The sequence below is a fragment of the Myotis lucifugus genome, unplaced genomic scaffold (assembly GCF_000147115.1).
Source record: "Myotis lucifugus unplaced genomic scaffold, Myoluc2.0 scaffold_639, whole genome shotgun sequence".
Lineage (NCBI taxonomy): Eukaryota > Metazoa > Chordata > Mammalia > Chiroptera > Vespertilionidae > Myotis > Myotis lucifugus.
This window is the reverse complement of record NW_005871687.1, coordinates 283,951-304,682: the sequence shown is the minus strand read 5'-3', so window position 1 is coordinate 304,682 and position 20,732 is coordinate 283,951. Positions and strand designations below refer to the sequence as shown.

Here is a 20,732-nt window from a genome sequence, read left to right as displayed (position 1 = left end):
CCTCCCACGATCCCTCCCTGACTGGCCAACCTCCTGCGTCCCTCCCCAGCCCTGATCATGCACCAGTGGGGTTCCTTTCTGAAATCAATAAAAATACAGTGGGGCCTTGACTTACGAGTTTCATTCGTTCCGTGACGAAGCTCATAACTCAAATTACTCATGTCAAATCATAAAGTGAACGAGTGAGACACGTGATGCTGGGCTGATGTTGTGGCGTTCACTGTGACGTTCGCTGCGCCAACTAGCGGTGGGGTATCTGAAGCTGGCTCGCAACCCGAATTTTAGCTCGCAACTCAAAGCAAAAAATCGGCCGAGAGACGGCTCGTATCTCGAAAAACTCATTAGGACAATCGTAAGTCAAGGCCCCACTGTATATAAAAAGAAAAAAAGAACTGCCTATTATCATGGGGATGAACAACTGTGGTGCCCAAACAGTGGAATTCCACCCCAGCCTGCATAGCCTACCTCCCCATGCCTGTCATCTCTACTTCCCCCCGTAGTCTTTATCCTACTCCATATAAGCAGCTGGCTTATGGTGGGGTGCAGAGCAGATTTTCATGGATGACCTGCTGCTCTCCCATACTACCGGCAGTATTGGAATGAATGCTCATGTATGATTCAATCCTGCGTCTGCTGAATTGGCTCAAGTAGTGACAGGCAGCCCGGACCCATTGGAAGAGCCCCTCACCCTGGGCTTGAAGCCCACTGATTGGGTCCCAACCTCTCCTCTTTTCCAGCCTCACCACCCACCACCCCCTTGCATAGCCCAATCCCCTGGTTCTGTACCAGGTGTTCCCTGGCCTTCCTCATGCCTGCCTTCTCTAGGTGGGTTTTTGTTTCCAAGTCCAGGGCCTGGCCCTCAGGGCACTTAGGAAATGTTCCTCGCTGCTGTGTTTCATCCTTCTCGTACTCCAACACTCTGTGCCTTGGGAGAGACCCTTACCTTATTCCTCCTGTCAGCACGGTCTGTCTTGTGCTTTCCTGCCCTTCCTGCTAGACTGTAAGTTCTTGTAGGGCAGGGGCAGTGCTCTCCTCAGCTCACTGCACCCACAGTGAAGGGGCGGGCAGGGCCTGGGCCATTTGCCCAGCTTCGTCTGCAGCTGTGCCTCATCGCAAAGGGAGGAAGTGCAACCTTGCCCACCACATTCCTGCTCCAAGTCGGGGAGGTGGGGAGAACCCTCAGTCTCGCATCTCTTCCCCGAGGCCGGTCAGCACGGGACTCCAGTGGAATTAGCTGGGCAGCCACCGCCAGGAAATCCCTGCAGGCCCTGGCCCTATGTGTCTGTTCTGTTTCCAGGCGCAGGAGCAGGATGTGAGTAGAATCATCCAAGCCCTAAACGAGTGCCTGGCTGCTCTTCCCCGGCAGCAGCTCCGCCAAGTCGGTGGCATCGGAGTGTCAGGACAGATGCATGGAGTCCTGTTTTGGAAAACAGGCCAAGGTATGCGGGGCTCCGGGGGTGATCACACGCTCTGAAGAGTCACCGTGGAACGAGAAAGCGCTGCCAAGGGCTGTCTGGAGGGTCAGCGTGGGGATGCAGTGGCTCACGCTGCCTCGTGTTTTGTGTACGTCCTGACTTGTACAGATGTGTTAATGAATCTGAACTATCCATTCGTTCGACATCATCAGCCCATCAGCCAGGAACAGGAGAGGGAGTTCTCTCGGATTCCCTGTAGGATTCTGTGCCGTGGGTTTTCCGTAGCTTTCTCTGTATGTCAGTGTCTCAGAGCGTTGCTGCTGGCAGCCAGGAGGTCGTATCGCTGTAGGAGATGCCAAGACACAGAGGAAACTCTTCTGTTTTTAAAAAATTACTATTAATATAATCACAGATGTTTGTGATTTTGAAATTTCAGGGTGTGTCCTTTCCATGGGCTCAGTTGCTAGCGAGGCATTATTTAGTTGATCATTGTATATCAGGAGGTCTGCCCTAGTGCCAGGGTGGGCGACTTGTTCTGTTTGGCCTCCAGGCGGAGAATTAAGCCAGCGAAATAGCATTGAGCAATTTACATGCCAAGTGCTAGGCAAAGGATGCTACCTGCGTGATCTCATCGAACTTTCCCAACGCCCTGTGACGTAAGCTACATTAACTGCCCCCGCTGTGGAGATGAAAAGTTGAGATTCTGAGAGATTAAAATAATATGCTTGGGGCCCTGGCTGGTTTGGCTCACTGGATAGCGTGTCTGCCTGCGGACTGAAAGGGTCCCAGGTTGGATTACGGTCAAGGGCACATGCCCGGGTTACGGGCTCGATCCCCAGTGGGGGTGTGCAGGAGGCAGCCGGTCAATGATTCTCTCTCATCATGGATGTTTCTATCTCTTTCTCCCTCTTCCTTGCTCTCTGAAATCAATAGAAGTATATTTAAAAAAATAATATATATGCTTGGGGTCATATGGCAGCAAATGATGACTCCAGCTTTTGAACCCAGGGATGTCTGAGTACAGACACTGAACTCTTAAAGGCCTCTGGGAGGACCTGAGCTACAGGGGGCACAACAGCTTAATGAGGGGAGAACTTCCCAACAGCATGTCCCAGGAGGGATTAAACTCCATAGGAAGTTGTGTGCTCCCGGTTATGGCAAGCATTGAAAATATTTTGGCAATTATATAAAAAATTCTATATTGATGTAAAAGTAAGGAGAATAGTATTAGGGACCAATACAACCATCACCCCGCTTTTAAAATGCCAACATTTTACTGCAGGTGTCCTAAGCAGAGGATGGGTGGCCACTTTGGGGGGCTGTCGTTAAGGGCATTTGAACGTTGGATTCACCCCAGAGTCAGCGATTCTGATTCCCCTGGGCCAAGTGAGTGTGACTTGCCTCTCACACTGGCATCTAGGGCTGCATCCTTGGATGGGCTGGGTGCCCGGGTGAGCCAGTGCAGGCTCCCTCCATCCTTCCTCCCTTTCAGCTGCCTGTTGTGGGGACAGCTGGGACCACAGGCGCTGCTCGGCTCCCGTCGGTAGCAGGAGCAGAGGCCGGTTAGGGTGTTAGAACTGACCTCTCAGAAGGAGTCTAGGTTGTAAAAGCTTTTTAAACTCCTTAATTTTGCATTAACAAGAATAAATGACCTTTTAATACTAAAACCCTTTCCGAAGAGGACAGCAGAGATCTGATGATTGTGGTCTGGTCCCATGCCTTCCTCTCTGCCCGTCTCCTGGACTCTCACAGCCACACAAGCCATCGCTCTGGTTGGAGAGGCTGTTGAATATTTCATGGAGCCAGCCCGCATGCCTATTTGTCTTGTTTTCTGTTTCTGGGAAGGAGGAAAGCCACTGTTGGATGATGATGATACCTGCTTAGCAGAGCCGGGTGAAATCAATTTGGGATCAGGTTGTCCCGCTTTTAACGGTGGCTGTAATTCAGTTTGGGTTTAGTACCTACCATATACGGAGTATAAGGCTCTGTGCTGGGCCCCGCGGGAGCCACAGAAAGGAATGGATGAAGCCCCCACCTTCCAGGGCACACTCGAGGCAGTCAACATAGATGGGGACCAGTAACCGGCGCAGAGAGCTAAGTGCCTCCACGAGGGAACAGTTGAGGCAGCTGGAGGAGTGGGAGGGAGTGACCAGCGTCTTCTGAGAGGCCTGTGGTTACGCCTGTTTCCAGACTCCATTTTCAGGCGCAGAAACAGCAGGAGAGAAGTGGGGATCATAAAACCAAGCCAAGAGGCAGGCAGCAGACGGGGAGGAAAGATTTGCTGGTGCATAGTAGACAGAGGACGCATATGGGTCCATATAAAGAACAAATAACAGAAAGGACAGTGTCATTAGTAATTAGGGGAGCTCCGATGAAAACAACTGTGAGAAATCATTTTCCACACACTGGGCCACGAGAAATCAAAATGCCCAGAGTTGGCAAAGGGGTGGAAAATTGGTTCTTTTAAATACCGCTGTTGGGAGTGTCAATTAGCAGCGCTGTTTTGAAGGACAATGTGGCGGGGCCTATTAAAAACAAGATAGCTTCTACTAAAAGGAAGAATAAATAAGACAGCTGCTATCAGTCCACAGCGCCACTACTTGGGAATCTATTCAGGAAAAGTATTTTAACACACATGTGTGCGTGGGGAGGCATAATCATGGCCGCCCACTGCATCCTTGTTTATGGTAGTGAACACTGTGGCACTTCATCACAGGGGAACGGTTAAATAATGTTCGGATGCCCACGCTGTAGAGTGACGTGCACTAGTTAAAAAGAATAAGGCCCTTTCAGGTATACGGACATGAAAAGAACTCCGGAACATGTTGTTGGGTGATAAACACAACCCCTGGAAAAATAAATGCAGTAGAGTACTATTTTTTTTTAATAGACAAAAATAAATCCCCAAACCCAACTCAAACCAACCAAACCAACCAAAATATGTGTGTGAGCGTAAACTTTGGGCGGTTACCCGGCAAGTGCTGACAGTGACAGGAAGGGGGCTGGACTCTGGGGGAGTCATCAAGCCGGCCTTTTGCTTGATCTGTAATGTTTGAACATTTTATATTGAGAATGCATTCACTTGGCGTGTGTGTAATTAAAAAAATTAAAATATCAATTCTTTACAAAAAAAAAAAAAAAAAGAAGAAGACACAGAGGAAAGAGTATCGGTCAGGCCAGATTCTGTACTGAAACAGGCTACGGCTCTACCACTTAGGTGAACATTGGCAAATGATTTTTAACTTCTCTGCTCTTCATTTTTCTTATGTGTAAAGTGAGGCTAATGATCACATCTATGTTATAAGGCTATTATGTCTACTAAATGAATTAATATTTTTAAAGTGCTTTGAATAATACCGGGTATTTGGTAAGGACTCCATATTTGTTTTATAATACAAAGAAAATAAATGTGATAGTCTAAAAATAAAAATGCCAAAAGAATTTTGGAATCAGATAACGGGGTTGAAGAAAAGCCGCAGAGATCCAGCTTTAGGGCTGGATAAGAACCCAGCGTTAGGTTGAGGTAGGAATGTGTTGTGAGGGTAGATGACTCTGAGGAGGAGCCACCCATCCCCCAGGAGAAGCGTGCTATGCTTCAGGTGCGGGCATCTGTAACACGCCTCCCTGGTCCTCTGGGTACTGGCCAGGGAGACCAACCAGAGATTGACAGAACCCTCAGAGTTCTGTCACACGCATTCCCAGATATTCTTCTTCTTCTTTTTAAAAAATATGCTTTTATTGATTTGTTTAGAGAGTGCGAAAGGGAGAGGGAGAGAGAGAAACATTGATGCCTCCCACACACCCTCCAACTGGGGGCCAAACTAGCAACCTGGGCACGTGCCCTCACTGGGAATCAAACCAACTGAGCCACGCCTTTTACCCTGCTGTACATTTTTCATAGCAACTAAAAGTACCTGGTATTGTGTATTTGCTGCTTATGGTCTGTATCCCTAGCATCCAAGTCTGGATAATCTCATTATGATGCAGGTTCAAAGGACAGAAGTTAGGGGACATGAGAGTGTGTTACACTTCTTTTCTTACCTGGGGCGGGGAGGGGTTATACTATCAACTTAAAAAAATGAATAAAAAGGAACTTAGGAAAAGTGGGACAAATGGAGGGAGTGACTTGCCCAGAGTCCCATAGCTGTCGATGGGGAGCCGGGTGCTGACCCCAGGTGCCCCATGTGTACGAGTGGAGCGTTCTCGTGGGTGACACAGTCTGCTGGAACCTCACTGGCAGAGCATCTCATGGACAGGCTGCTGCTGGTCAGTTGCCCTTTTCTCTGACTTTGCGAATCTCCTTTGTTCCAGGCTGTGAATGGACAGAGGGAGGGGCTGCCCCTGCCTTCACACCCAGAGCTGTGAGCCACCTGGTCACGTGGCAGGATGGCCGATGTGACAGTGAGTTCCTGGCTTCTCTGCCTCGGCCAGAGTCCCATCTCAGTGTGGCCACGGGGTTTGGCTGTGCAACCATCTTCTGGCTTTTGAAAAATAGGTACAGACAACTGTTCTCTGCATCGGGTGCAGTATTTCCCGGGGGGCTGCTCCTCCAGCTGGTCAGCATCACTCCATCGTTCAGTGATGTGACCTAGACTTGGTCTAGAGCTGCTTCGCTTCCCAGAGGGCTCTCTGTTGGTTATCCTGTTCTAACCAGCGGGGAGAGAAGGGGCTAGAGAGGACAAGGGACTTGCCAAGGGTCATGTGGTGAGTTCATGGTGGGGTCAGGGCTGCAGAGAATGGTTGATGTCCCCTCCCCTAAAGGCAGCTTTGCTTGGAGGGCCACACCTCCGGAGGTCCATTTGGGGGAGCCACACACGTGGAGTTCCGGCTGCCACTCAGCTCTGCCATGTCTGGTCCGCACTGCCCACCGCTGGGTGCAGCCCAGGCTTTAAGTCACCGTTAGACCATGTTGAATTATTTTTGGTGTGAAAACAGCCCCGAGTTCCTGAAGTCCTACGACGCAGCTGGCACCATCCATGACTATGTGGTTGCCATGCTGTGTGGCTTGCCAAGACCCCTGATGTCTGACCAGAATGCCGCCAGCTGGGGATATTTCAACACCCAGAGCCAAAGCTGGAACGTGGAGATGTGAGTATAGCCTTGCGGGCTGGCTCCAGCCGAAGGGCAGGACCCCGGAGCGGAGATTCACTGGACGTTCCCATTTGGGAACAGTGGGCATTCCAGGCGCTGGGCATGGGTGGGCCGGGTGGTAAGTGAAGCCCTTGGGGAGGGCTGCCCTGCTCCCCCACGGTCCCCAATACCTAGGGTGGGCTCCCCGGTTCTCTGTGACCCGGCCCAACCTACAGATTTCAAAGAACAACTTTCAGTCTAGAATATATTTTAAAATAAGGTTAAGAAATGGAAGCAGTAGGTGCGAGAGATGCCTTTTAAGTTCTGTTTAAACAATCATTTGCCTTTTCAGGTCCAGAAGTCCAGTGCCCTATAAGTCCACTTCCTTCAGGGCCCCAATTCTGAGCTCTGTAATAAAACAAAAAGCACCTGGTAGTTCAGGTAAAGGACTTCCTAGCATGCTTCATAACACTGACAGCCCCGCTCACTAACCCCGAGTGATGAGTGCATTTGGTATTCAGGAGGTGACCGATGGGTTTGACTTTGGTGTGGCCCATGCTAACCGACCGTGACTTTGCACTGAAACTCCCTTTGCAGGGTACTTGTGTTCCCTTCAGACACAGGGGCCGGATGCCAGTGCCGCCTGCTCTTACTTAAACCTTCCTGTCGCCATCGACTGGGGATCCAGCCTGCAACCCAGGCGTGTAACCTCCTGGTTCATAGGTCGGCACTCAACCACTGAGCCACACCAGCCGGGCCAATGTTCACTCTTTAAAAAATCCCAGCCTATTTCTCATAGTTTTCAAAAAGCCAGAGAGACCCCTGTGAAAACACTGGCCTCTCCCCTCCCTTCTCCGACTTGTAGCGCTTTCCTTTGTTGGGTTTTCTGGAAACAACAAAGAGCAGAAAACCAGGCACCGGTCAAGGCGCTGTCCACTTCTCGTTTGCAGACTGAGGGCCTCCGGCTTTCCCGTGCACCTGCTCCCCGACATCGCCGAGCCCGCCAGCGTGGCAGGCAGAACGGCCCATGCGTGGTTTGAAATCCCGAAGGGCACCCGGGTGGGCGTGGCGCTGGGTGATTTACAGGCCTCCGTCTATTCCTGTATGGCCCAAAGGACAGATGCAGGTAAGTCTTCTGTCCTCTCCTCAGACTTCTGCTCTGGGTGAGGGTCCCTCTGCACACACACCTGGAAGCCTCAGCTGCTTTCCACCGTTATTCTGTGAACGTGAGAAAACCCTCCCCCTGCAGGTGGAGCCCCCGCTCAGGGAGCCTGCACTTCAGCAGGCCCAGCTCTGCCCCTGACCCCGGTCTGTGCCTTTCCTCCCGAGGGCCAGGGCAGGGGATGGCTCCCTAGTTGGCTGGTTTCTGTGTGTCACTCCATGACCAAGAAAATAGATGAGGAGACGAGGGTTTTTGTCTTTGTGTGTTTGTCAGGGAGAGTTTCGCCCCATCTGATTAAAAGTCTAGAGTCCTTTCTGCATTTGGTGTCCGAGAGCCACAGGGAGGTGGAGGCAGCAGTGTAGGGCCGGGGCTGGCAAACCTTTCCTGCCAGGGGCCAGATTGCAAATACGTTAGGCTTCGTGGGCCATGTAGTTTGTGCTGTTGGGGCGTGAAAGCAGCCACAGCCATTCATAAATGAATGGGCGTGGCTGTGCTCCAATAAAACTCGTTATAGACACCGAGATGTGAATTTCATATAATTTTCTTTTTTTTAAAATTAAATCTTTATTCAGATTATTACACTTGTTCCTCTTTTTCCCCCCATAGCTCCCCTCCACCCGGTTCCCACCCCACCCTCTGTCCTTACCCCCCCCCCAACTGTCCTCATCCATAGGTGTACGATTTTTGTTCAGTCTCTTCCCGCACCCCCACACCCCTTTGCCCCCCGCCGAGAATAGTCAGTCCACTCCCTTTCTATGCCCCTGATTCTATTATATTCACCAATTTATTCTGTTCATCAGATTATTTATTCACTTGATTTTTAGATTCACTTGTTGATAGATGTGTATTTGTTGTTCATAATTTGTATCTTTACCTTTTTCTTCTTCTTCCTCTTCTTAAAGGATACCTTTCAGCATTTCATATAATACTGGTTTAGTGGTGATGAACTCCTTTAGCTTTTTCTTATCTGTGAAGCTCTTTATCTGACCTTCAATTCTGAATGATAGCTTTGCTGGGTAAAGTAATCTTGGTTGTAGGTTCTTGCTATTCATCACTTTGAATATTTCTTGCCACTCCCTTCTGGCCTGCATAGTTTCTGTTGAGAAATCAGCTGACAGTCGTATGGGTACTCCCTTGTAGGTAACTGACTTTTTTTCTGTTGCTGCTTTTAAGATTCTCTCTTTGTCTTTTGCTCTTGGCATTTTAATTATGATGTGTCTTGGTGTGGTCCTCTTTGGATTCCTTTATTTGGGATTCTTTGCGTTTCCTGGACTTGGAAGTCTATTTCTTTCACCAGGTAGGAGAAGTTTTCTGTCATTATTTCTTCAAATAGGTTTTCAATATCTTGCTCTCTCTCTTCTTCTGGCACCCCCATAATTCGGATGTTGGTACGCTTGAAGTTGTCCCAGAAGCTCCTTACACTATCTTCATATTTTTGGATTCTTTTTTCTTTTTGTTTTTCTGGTTGGGTGTTTTTTGCTTCTTCGTATTTCAAATCTTTGACTTGATTCTTGCGATCCTCTAGTCTGCTGTTGGAACTCTGTATAATATTCTTTATTTCAGTCAGTGTATGTTAATTTCTAGTTGGTCCTTTTTCATATCCTCGAGGGTCTCACTAGATTTCTTGAGGGTCTCACTAAATTTATCGGCGGTTTCTAGAAAATTCTTGAAAAACCTTGTAAGTGTGGTTTTGAACTCTATATCCAGTAGTTTGCTTTCCTCCATTTCTGTCATTTGTGACCTGTTTCTTTGTCTCCGCATTTTTTATGCTTCCCTGTGTTGATAGAGTGGCTTTCTGTGCTAGGTGTCCTATAGGGCCCAGTGGTTCAGCCTCCCCAATTACCTGAGGTGGACACTCTTGGTGCTCCCCTTTGTGGGCTTTGTGTACAGTCTTGTTGTAGTTAAGCTTTGATTGTTGTAGGTATCACTGGGAGGAATTGACCTCCAGGCCAATTGGCTGTGAGAATCAGCTGTGTCTACAGTGGGAGAGCTTCTGTGCTGGAGACACCCTTCTGGGGCAAGACTTGATTCAGTGGGGCTTTGGTGCTCACTGAGTCTGCCCCCTGAGTGTGTCCTTTATGGATCTGAGGAGTTGTAATCTGGATGGTCCCAGTCTGACCACTGGGTACACGGGCTCTTGGATCTCTAAGGAGGTGCTAATTTAGCCTCTGCCTGAGGCTACCCAGCAGGAGCTATGGAGAGATCTGCAGATTCCTCTTCTTTGTTTGGGGTTTGGAGGTGCCCAGATGAGGCCCAGCTGTGAAGCAACGCAAGTTGCTATGGGGCCTTGGGCCTTCTTTTGGAAGTTCTGGGTCTCTCTGACCCAGCTGCAATTTGTTAGGTAATTTTAGATTGCAAAGGGCCAGGCCTTTCATATGCAAAAGCCTCTGAGCACAGCTTGGGTGGGGCGGGGTCTCAGGGTTCAACAGAGCAGAGCAAACAGCTATGGCTGATCCTCAGTCCTACCCTAAGAGGCCCTGGGTCTCAGTGTCCCGGTAATCACTGCAAGCACCTCTGAGAGAAAGCCGCCCTCGACTTCCAACCGATGCCAGACAGTCCAGTTTCTCCCTGTGTGAGTCTGGGTCCCCAGAGACTCGCCCGGAACTGGAGTTCAGAGCAGTCGGGAGCTTGAGACTCCCTCCCGATTGAAAAAGACAACCGTGTCCTCAGTTGCCAGCCCTTTCCACGTGTGCCTCCGTACCTCTGCACTTTACTTCCACACCGCACCTCCTCTGAGTCTCAGTGTTCTTTTCTCTTTCCTTTTAGTTGTAGAATTTCCACTCAGCCAGCCTTCCTGTGGTTCTGGATGATGTCCATTTTGTCTTTTAGTTGTATTTTTGAAGTGGTTGTGCGAGGCAGCAATTTCCGGTGTTTACCTATGCCGCCATCTTGGTTTCTCTTCATATAATTTTCATATGTCATGAAATCTTCCTTTGATTTCTTTTCAACCATTTGAAAATGTAAGAACATGCTTCTGGGATTGTAAAATAGTGCAGCCCCTTTGGAAAAACAGTCTAAAACTTGTACATGAATGTCATTAGCAGTGTTATTCATACTAGGCAAAAAGGAGAAACGACCCAAATGCCCATCAACTGATGAAGGGATTTAAAAAATGTGGTCCATCCACACAGCTAAAATGCCACAACATGTGCGTGAAAGTGAAAGAAAGAAAGAAGCTCATCACAGAAGGCCACCCATCTTATGATTCCATGCCTGTGAAATATCCAGGGTAGACAAATCCATAGGGACAGGAAGGAGTTAATAGTTGCCAGGGCTGATTGCTGACTGGTATGGGGTTTCTTTTTGGAGTGATGAAAATGTTCTAAAATTAGATTGTGGTGATGGTTGTACAACTCTGTGAGTATTCTAAAAACCCCTGGATTGTGTGCTTTACAGGGGTATATTTTATGGCAAATTTATGTGAGTTACATATCAATAAAGTTACTCTCACACACAAAAATTAAAAGCTGTTTTTATCTCCTGGGCCATACCAAAACAGCTGGTGTCTACCCTGGGCTAGGGTGGGACTTGGGGCTGCCTGCTGAGCAGGGTGGTTGCAGGATGAGTGTTTCCATTGATCCTGGGGGTAGCCTGGCTGAGCTAGTCCTGGTTGGGAGCCCCTCCTGGTTATCAAGGGGGACAGAGAATGCCTTCATCTTACCCAGGTTCTCTTTGTCCTCACATCTTTTATTCCCTCCATCAGTTAGAACTATTACAGTTCAACTCTGAGTTTTAAAATTCTGACCGGCACTAGCCTCTGTGTAGTAGTTTATTCCCCTTTTCATTACATTTTTAAGAAATAATTTCAAGTGACTGGTTTTGGTAGTAATTCCTATTAATTCAAGATTAGCTGAGCAGGAAAGGTGAAATTCTGTCCATTTTGTTTGTGATAAAAATCACTTAAGGTAAAAAAGTTCAAACACCTTTTTCTCCCCAATTTTCAACTAAATTCAATGCCCCAGGAAAGCATGCTGAGTTTATTCTGTGACTTAATTTTTCCCAGTACACCATCTCTCTCCGTATATCCCTCCATCTCAAAGCGTGGACGGCAGGGAACGCAGTGGGCTTTGGAGTCCAGAATGTTAGCCGCTCTGGGTGACCTGGGCAGGCCGCTTTTCTTCCTGGTTCCTTGTCATCACCCCTGGTGAGGGTGTCGGTGCCTTCCTCCCGGGCAGTTGTGAGGCATTGGGGTGGTGCCCGTAAAGGCCTGGTTCTTTCCTCCCACCTGGTGGTTTTCAAATATCAGGCTGTTCCCTCCACAGAGGTGTGGATGCCGGCGAGCTTGCTGTGTGGTGAGTGAGGGGGCTTGTCGATGGGAAGAAGGTGAGGTTTGGGCTCCGCCTTCACTGAGCAGGTTGCAGTCTCTGGCTCCAGATGGGCTGCTAGCCTGTGCTCAGCTGTGGCATATTCACGGGCAAAGTTGGGCCCCATTGTTGACACGGCCACCAGAGGGGACAGGCGGAGGGCACGTTGCTTCTGGCTTGTGGTGATGGTGGGAGGCTTGATGTGGCGGGAAGTAGGCGTTACTGGCTTTCTGAGGTTTGTTTTTGCTCTCGCTTCTGACCCCCCAGTGCGGGGGAACGTGGGATGCTGCCTCAGTTAGTCTGGCCCCCAGCAGATGAAGAAGAACAGGCCTTTTGGTCAGGTCTTATGAGAAATGGAGAAGAGACTCCTGGAGCATCTGCAGGCCTGGCCTTGAGCTAGAGGAGGAAGTCGGCCCCTCTGTGCTGGGTCTGGGCATTTCCCCTGCTCGTGGGGAGGTTAAGAAAAACGCCTTGGAAATGAGAGGAAGGAGAACTGGCTGAACATGAACGAGACCTCCGCAGAGAATAACACGTTTCGGCTGAAGTCTTACTCTCTAAATAGTTGTCTACTGCTGTGTAGCAAATCACCCCATGGCGTTTTGTAGCCTAAAAACACCAAACGTTTCGTATCTCACACATGTTCTTTTACGTGTGTGTGTGTGTGTGTGCGCACACGTGTGCGTGTGTGTACCTGCGTTTGAAATTATTTTGTAAACATCTGTGTTTAAAACAGATGAAATGGTTCCTGAGAGTCAGGAGTGTGGGTGTGGCTTGAGCGTCTGGCTCAGGCTTCCTCGTGACATTGCAGTTAAGCTGTTGGTGGCCTGGGACCACCCTCATCTGAAGGCTTGACCGGGCTGGAGGGTCCCCTTCTCAGCTCCCTCAGGTGGCTGTTAGCAGGGGGCTCAGCTCCTTGCTGCATGGGCCTCCCCACAGCACCGCTCACAGTACTGCCTGCTCCTCCCGGAGTGAGCCATCTGAGGCAGAAGCTGCCTTGCTTTTTGTGACTTTTTTCCATAGTCACACACTGTCACTTCTGCTTTATTCTCCCACTAGAAGCAAGTCACTGAGTCCAGCCCACACTCAGGGGGAGGGCATTTAGGCTCTACCTCCTGAAGGAAAGAAATAGTATCAAAGAATTTTGGACCTTTAAAAAAATATATTTTTTTATTGATTTCAGAGAGGAAGGGAGAGGGAGAAAGAGATAGAAACAGCAATGATGAGAAAGAATCATTGGTTGGCTGCCTCCTGCACGGCCCCTATTAGGGATCGAGCCTGCAACCCGGGCATATGTCCTGACCAGGAATCTAACCGTGACCTCCTGGTTCATAGGTCGATGCTCAACTGCTGAGCCACGCTGGCTGGGCTGGATGTGTTTTTCAAACCAGCACACTCTGCCCTGCCTGGTTGTGACTGTGACCTCCAAGTTAGCCGGACAGACCTAACCTTTGCTTTTCTTGGGCCCCAGTTCTCAACATCAGCACTTCGGTTCAGTTGGCAGCCTCCATGCCGGTGGGGTTCCAGCCAGCGCAGACTCCAGACCCTGCAGCTCCGGTCGCCTACTTCCCGTACTTCGACAGAACCTACCTGGCGGTGGCAGCCTCCCTCAATGGGGGCAATGTGCTCGCCACGTTCGTCCAGATGCTGGTCCAGTGGATGGCGGATCTCGGTAAGATGTGGCCCACGCAGCGCTGCCTCTCTGCTTGTCCTTCCCTCATGCCAGTGAACGTGCTGTGGAAGCTTCTAGATCCACATCTCAGACCCAGGCAGACCCAGAACTTCTCTTCCTTCCTTAGGAATCTCAGCCTCTAGCTTTCCTCTCATCTCCTGAGCTGCCACCCCCTACTCTCTCCTGACCTTGACTGTGGAGTGTCAGATAGTCTCCCAGTTCTCCCCTGCCCTGCTGTCTTACTTTCTTTGTCAGTGAGCCCCTGGGTCCCTTGCAGTTGGGGTTTTCCTTCTGATGACTATAGATAGTTGAAAATAAAAGGATCAAACACGGACGAGTGAAAAATCTGGTATTTTACAATATTATAAAACTAGAGGCCTGTTGCACAAAGAGATGCGTGCAATAGGCCTTCCTTTCCCCTGGCTGCTGGCACCGGTTTGCCTCTGGCACCTGGGGCCCAGGCCTTTGCTCTGGCCGAGTTCTGGCCAGAGCCGGCCCCTGAAACGTCAGGCTTTGCTCCACCGCTTGGAGCCTACGTATGCAAATTAACCACCATCTTTGTTGGCGGTTAATTTGCATATAGCGCTGATTAGCCAATGGGAGGCGTAGCGAAGGTATGGTCAATTACCATGTTTGTCTATTATTAGATAGGATCCTCACAGCACTTAATCCTGGCCAGTAGCTCCCAAGTCCCTGTCTCAGGAGGGTCCCTGGAGACTCTGGGGTCCTCCTGTTCTCGTCTCCAGTTTTCAGGGTAGAGTCGGTTCGGCTTTTCCTCTGCTCTGCACTCACAGGGAAACATGAAACCTCTCCAACCACTTAAGGTAGAAATGAAATTTCCAGTCTAGGGAAATCATGTTGCTCAGACTCACTGGTTACCACTAGGAGCTCAAAATCAGGCCATTCCCAGAATCAGGCATCGACCACGGTCACAGGGGGAGGCCAGGCAGCAGGGAGCAGCGAGGCTTTGACCTTCAGTCACCAGACAGTGCTGCTGACTCCCATGGGTCTCAGGGAGGTCGGGGTTGGGGGGAGCTCTGGCCCCTTGGCCGGGGTCTCCTCAGGTTGGCTTCATTTAAATGACAGGACTCGGATTTTGTTTTACCTGCACCAGGGGAGGTTTTCAAGATGCAGAACCAGTTCTGAGAACCGTCCAGCCAGCCCTTTATCTAGGCACTGGTTTAACTGGATTGGGTCTCTCAGCTGTTTACTGACTTGGCCAGTGTTTCTCTTTCTACAGAAGTGACACTTCTCCTTGCCCCTGAAAGACTTGGGAATATTCACTTTCCCTGTAAGATCCTTTAAAAAAGTCTTTTTGCCTTTTCTTGGTTCTTATTTTGAGAAAGCAACGAGTGTTTTGAAGGTTCATGTATTCCATGTAACTTAACCTTTTATGAAAATGTTACAATTATGTCATTTTATTAAAAAACATATAAATGCAAATGCAATCACATGTACTTAGATAAAAGACACATTTATTAACCAGAAATGGAAATGTTATAGCATAAGGTACAAAACTAAAACTCTTGCTGTATTCAGAATACCCTGAATTTGCATTTTGTTCCCGAGGTTAGAATCTAGGGTTCTACACTCAGGTGGTAGTTTAGAGCAGGACCCTGGGGCTGGTGGCCTGGGTTTGAATCTCAGCTCTGCCTCCTCCTGCGTGCCTTTGGGAAGGTTACTTACCTCCTCTGTGCTTTACCTCCTTTATCTGAAAATGGGGGTCATCCTAGGACTGTGAGGATTCGGGGAGTCAATATTGTGAACACTTAGAACAGCGTCTGGCCCGTAGTGGTAGTGAGTGTGATATGACACTTATTAAATAAGGTTTGTGTGGCGGGTTCAACCCAGGGGCGTGACCTCGGTTCCCTGCTCTGTCTCCAGGTCACTGTGTGGCCTTGGACGTCCCTTCCCTTCTCTGTCTTCCCAGCTCCGATGTTCGATGATTCTAAGCCCGTGGTGTGGACATTTGGTAACTCACAGCAGTTAATCTCACCAGTAGATTCGGATGAGGCGGTGAGCCAAGGCACACAGAAACGGGCTAGAAGCCAGATCTCCCAGGCCTCCAGCTGTGAACACCTTCCTGCAGGCTCCACCAGGCCTGCGCGGGGCCTGGGTATTTCCCAGTGAGGAATAACACTGTAACGGCCCTGGCTGGTGGGGCTCAGTTGGTTGGAGTGTCTGTCGTCCCATAAACTGAAAGGTCGAGGGGTCCATTGCTGGTCAGGGCACATACCCAGGTTGTGGGTTTAGGGCGTGTATGGGGGACAACTGGTCAATGTTTCTGGGTGTTTTTCTCCCACCCCCCTCCTCTCCCTTCCTCTCTCTCTAGAATCAATAAACATATGTTCAGGTGAGGCTTCAAAAGAAGTTTTGAGAATGTGTTATTGCGACAAAGATAGCAATAAAAACATTTTTTTGAGTTCTTATTAAAGAAATACACATTATTATTTTTAAACTGTAGATGTTATTTGTGTTTCAGTGATTTTTCTACGAATGCCCTTTTCCTGTTCCAGGACTCAATCCAGGATACACATTGCATTTAGTCATCACATCTCCTTAGTCTCTCTGTCTTCTACTTGATTGGTCTGTTTTTCTTTATCTCCTTTCCCTTTTCCCCCATTAGTTGATGGCTTTACATTTATATCTGTGCTTCTAGAAGTTTCCAGCACACTCTGTTTGCTAAGACATGGAGAGACTCACTCTTATGTGTTGCTGTGCTGTGTAAATTGGTACAGCTTCTAAGGAGGGAGTGTCATGTGCATATCTTTGGACCTAGTAGTTCCCCTCCAAGGACTCAGCCCTACAGATGTACATGCTTGGACACCTGTAATAGGTTACCCACCAAGTATGTGAGTTTTCTGACATTTTAGTAGAATTTCTAGAGGAAAGACACATACTCATTCAGCAGAGCTTAACCAGAGTCCTGCTGATCAAATTTTGACTGTGCAAATTCAAGGTATTCTGAATACAGCAAGAGTTTTATTTTTGTACTTTATGCTGTAATATTTACATTTCTGGTTAATAAATGTGTCTTTTATTTAATACATGTGATTGTATTTGCATTTATATGTTTTTCAATAAAATGACATAATTGTAAAATTTTCATAAAAGGTTAAGTTACATGGAATCCACGAACCTTCAAAACACTCTTTGTTTCCTCAGAATAAGAACCATGAAAATGCAAAAAGACTTTTTTAAAAGGATCTCTCTCTCTCTAGTTCCTAAACATGTACAATATAGTTTTTTTTAAAAATATTTTTGATTTCAGAGAGGAAGGAAAAGGGAGAGAGAGATAGAAACGTCAAAGACGAGAGAGAGTCATTGATTGGCAGCCTCTTGGGTGTCCCCTACTGGAGATCGAGCCTGCAACCCAGACATGTGTCCTTGACCGGAATCGAACCCGGGACCCTTCAGTTTGCAGGCCGATGCTTTTATCCACTCAGCCAAACCAGCTAGGCTATAGTGGAGTTTGTATAAGTTAAATGTGCTGATGATTTTACTCTAGGTTTACTTCCCTTATCTGGACATTGTAATTTTAATAAGATCCCTACATGATTCCTATGCATAGTCAAATGTGAGAAGCATCGGTCTAGACTGGTGGTTCTTCACTTCTGCAGGGGATGGCTAGACCATGCTCAGCCCTGTGATCCTGGGATTCTGTGACTCTGCTAATAAGTCCGGTGGAGCTGTGATGGTACTTATTGATCAGTACGTGCATGATGGCCCCTTGGGACCAATAGCTGGTTAGGGCTTGAATAACAACCTTTATATGACCTCTCCCTGAAGTCTGGGCTGGGTCTGCAGTGAGAGAGCTGGCTGAGATCTGGGGCAGAGCATGACTAGTCAGGTTATGCGAGTCCCTGAGCAGGAAGCAGCCAGCCACACTGAGAAGAAGCAGTTAGTAGACCTCTCCTGCCCAGGGAATGCTGTACTGTCTCATCCTGCAGCGAGGGGTGCATGAGCTCACACGGTCTTCTCTGTTCCTGGCAGGCGTGGAGGTCGAAGAATCCACTGTGTATTCACGCATGATCCAGGCAGCTGCAGAGCAGAGAGACACCTGCCTCACCATCACGCCAACAGTGTTGGGCGAGAGGCATCTGCCAGACCAGCTGGCCTCCGTGACCAGGATCTCCTCCGAGGCCCTCTCGCTGGGGCACGTGACGCGGGCGCTGTGCCGAGGCATCGTTCAGAACCTGCACTCGATGCTTCCGTCCCAGCAGCTCAGGGAGTGGGGCGTGGAGCGGGTGGTCAGCAGTGGGAGTGCGCTGTCCAGGAACGAGGTGCTGAAGCAGGAGGTGCAGCGGGCTTTCCCTTTCCCAGTGTCCTTTGGGCAGGATGTGGACGCAGCCGTGGGGGCAGCACTGGTCATGCTCCAGAGAAACCTCCACCAGGAGGAGTCTTAGTGCGCACACTCTTTGGCCAAAGCACTGTTGCCGATTTTATCTAATTAACATTCCTGATGTGATCCTGGAGTCATCCTTTCCCTGGACAGCTCTGTGGGCAGCTTTTAAACAATGTTTGTTCTCAGGCCACCATCCTGACCAAGAACTTTCCTCCAGGGCACACTCTACTAATGCAGCCAGAAGTCAGCCACCAGGTCCCCAGTCAGTGCCTCTGACAGAGACTCACCTGGGAGCTGGCTGCCAATGTCAATGTGGAAAAAAGGAAAAGAGAAAAGTAACCCAGCATCACGGTCAGCAGGCTCACCTGTGATTCACTTGTAGACAAAGAGAAAATAAATGTGGACTTCAGACACCAAAAACGCCTGGTGGCTGTGGCTCCGAGTCCGAAGAGAAGACCCGCCCTCCACCCCACCGCCAGCTTATGGATTGGTTGTTTCCAGGGATAGGCAGCTCTGATGCGGGTCACATTACTGTCAGAAAAGTCCTTCCCCCTGGACTGGACCACATGAGCCCTTTCCAGTCTCAGTCTCCCCTGGCCACAGCTGGTTGTGTGGGGTAGGCGGGCTGAGGTGAAGATGCAGGGGTCTGTGCCTGCCTTCTTGCTATGGACTCCCCCCAAGGAGAGGATGCTGTGCTGGGGTGGCCCCAGATCCTCACAACACAGCTGGCCTGAGGGCAGGGAATAGGGAAGGAGAGTCGGGCAGCATGGCCAGCAGGGGGTGGGTGCTGTGTGGCCCCACCACTCACATTGTTCCCGTGAGACTGACCAGGCCCCCACAGGACCCTTTTCCGGGAGTGGGTCTGAGCAGCAATGTGTTTTTGCCTCTGCACAACCTTGGAAGCCTTCAGGCAGACTCTGAGGCACCCAGGCATGCTCCCCCCAGACAGATGGCCAATTTAATCAGAGAGGACCCCTTATCCCCGAGGCCCCAGCTCTTCTTCCTGTTGGCGTGGGCCTGGCTCGCAGAAACATCCCACTGGAGTCGGCACAGAGCCTTGCAGGGACCCCGGAGCATCTTGAACCTTCCCTGTGGTCAGCGGGGATGACCATGGCGTGGCTCCCAGGAGAAGGCCACCATCGCTGTGTCTGCTTCCAGACTCCCCAGGGCCATCCCAGCCTCGGGCAGACGCCGAGGCACCCAGGCAGCTGTGTGTTGGGGAAGCAGTCCTGCTGTCTGTTTGTAAATGTCACTTTGTGAATTGTGATTGTCTGACGCTCTTAGGTGCCTCTGCCTGGCTGTGCTGATTGAACTTCAGATACTAAAACTCATTCTTCTCGAGCCTTGTCGTTGTCGCTTGAATGAAAACACCTCTCTGCTTTGGGGAGACGGATAACTCAGGAAAGTTGTATAATTTTTCTCTCAGCCAGAGTGAGGTCATCTTGGAGCCCCTGGGGGAGAAGGCCCCCCAGGAGAAGCTGAAGGACAGCTGACAGCCCTGTCGGTCAGGGGAGCTGGCCTGTGACTTGCATTGCCAGGGGGCTGTGGATGGAGCCTGTAAATATAAGATTGGGAGCGGATGGTGTCCTGCAAGCCCAGGCAGCCCAGCCCAACGTCCAGTGTGGCCGCTTCCCACTCCACCCCTGAGGGCTGAGCTTCCCGTGGCCCAGGCTTGTCCGAGAACAGTCGTGCTGCTATTTCTATTGCTCGTGGCTGGAGCCTCTGCAGGGTGCGGAGTACCGCTCACTCCCCTGCCCTCTGCCGCACACAGCCTTCCCTGGGAACTGCTATACCCACATCATGTTTATGTGGCTTTCATGTTCTCCACTTTCTTCTCAAGTGGACTGAAAAGCTCCATGAGGGCAGGGTCCCTGTTAGGGGTTCTCTGCCCTGTCCTCTTCCTACATTAACCTGGGCTGGGGCCCATCTTTGGAATGTTCTCCTCACAGGGCAGGACCCTGCCCCGCCCGAGGCCCAGCTCAACGCCATCGCCTGCTGCAGTCTCCCTGGCAGCACATTTGCCGCTGCATCACAGTGGCCGCTGGCATCCTGCGGGCCCCTGGCTTGTCCCTGTTTCAGGGAGCCCCGTTCTGTAAGCATCACCCGCCTTTCTCACCCGTCCTGGCCTCCTTAAAGGCAGAGACCATCTCATTCACCCCACTCACTACCATGTGCTCGCCACGTGCACAGTAGGCCCGCAGGAAAGAGGGCCGGTGGCACTGCAGCCATAGTTACAGACAGGCTAATCCGAAAGTGAGATATTCGTGCTATGGAGATGCTCCCTGGGTGACTCAGAAAACATTAAGCAAATTTTTTAAAATTAAAAAACAATTAGTCCCAACCTCAAGCTAATGGCCGGATAAGCTCCGCAGCCAGCAGATGTGGTTCTCATGCTGAAATAATGATGAGAGCAACCCCCGTGCCTGCCTGGAGCTCTGCCGCTCAGAGCCGGTTCACACCCCGTGTCCTCGTTAATCCCCAGCAAAGCCCCGCAAAGCGGGCAGGGCAGGGACTCTCCCGTTGGTGTGGATTAAGGAGCAGGCCCAGAGCTTCAACCGCCGCCCAGGTTCATGCAACCAGCGTCTGGCCGGGCCGGCCTTTTCTCCCGGCTTCCATTCCTTGCCCACAACCTTGACCGTGCAGCGGCTCCTCGCTCTTGCTCCAGTCCCTGCCCTGGGTCCCAGCTCTGCAGAGCAGGCTCGGCTGTCAGGTGCAGAGTCAGGTGCTGAGCGGATGCCTGCCCCCAGCACAGCCGCGAGCCTCTACC

General features: G+C 50.1%; 1 protein-coding gene across 1 annotated transcript in view; it reads left to right on the top strand.

Annotated features, from left to right (window-relative positions):
• SHPK (sedoheptulokinase) overlaps window positions 1-19,306 on the top strand; it is a 22,312-nt gene extending 3,006 nt beyond the window's left edge. Inside the window, exons 2-7 of the mRNA XM_006105133.3 lie at window positions 1,298-1,439; window positions 5,727-5,910; window positions 6,351-6,503; window positions 7,436-7,611; window positions 13,420-13,620; window positions 17,614-19,306. Coding sequence (XP_006105195.1) covers window positions 1,298-1,439; window positions 5,727-5,910; window positions 6,351-6,503; window positions 7,436-7,611; window positions 13,420-13,620; window positions 17,614-18,026 — 1,269 coding nt within the window. The 3' untranslated portion in view covers window positions 18,027-19,306. The remainder of the gene's footprint in view (window positions 1-1,297; window positions 1,440-5,726; window positions 5,911-6,350; window positions 6,504-7,435; window positions 7,612-13,419; window positions 13,621-17,613) is intronic.
• Window positions 19,307-20,732: the final 1,426 nt, after the last annotated feature.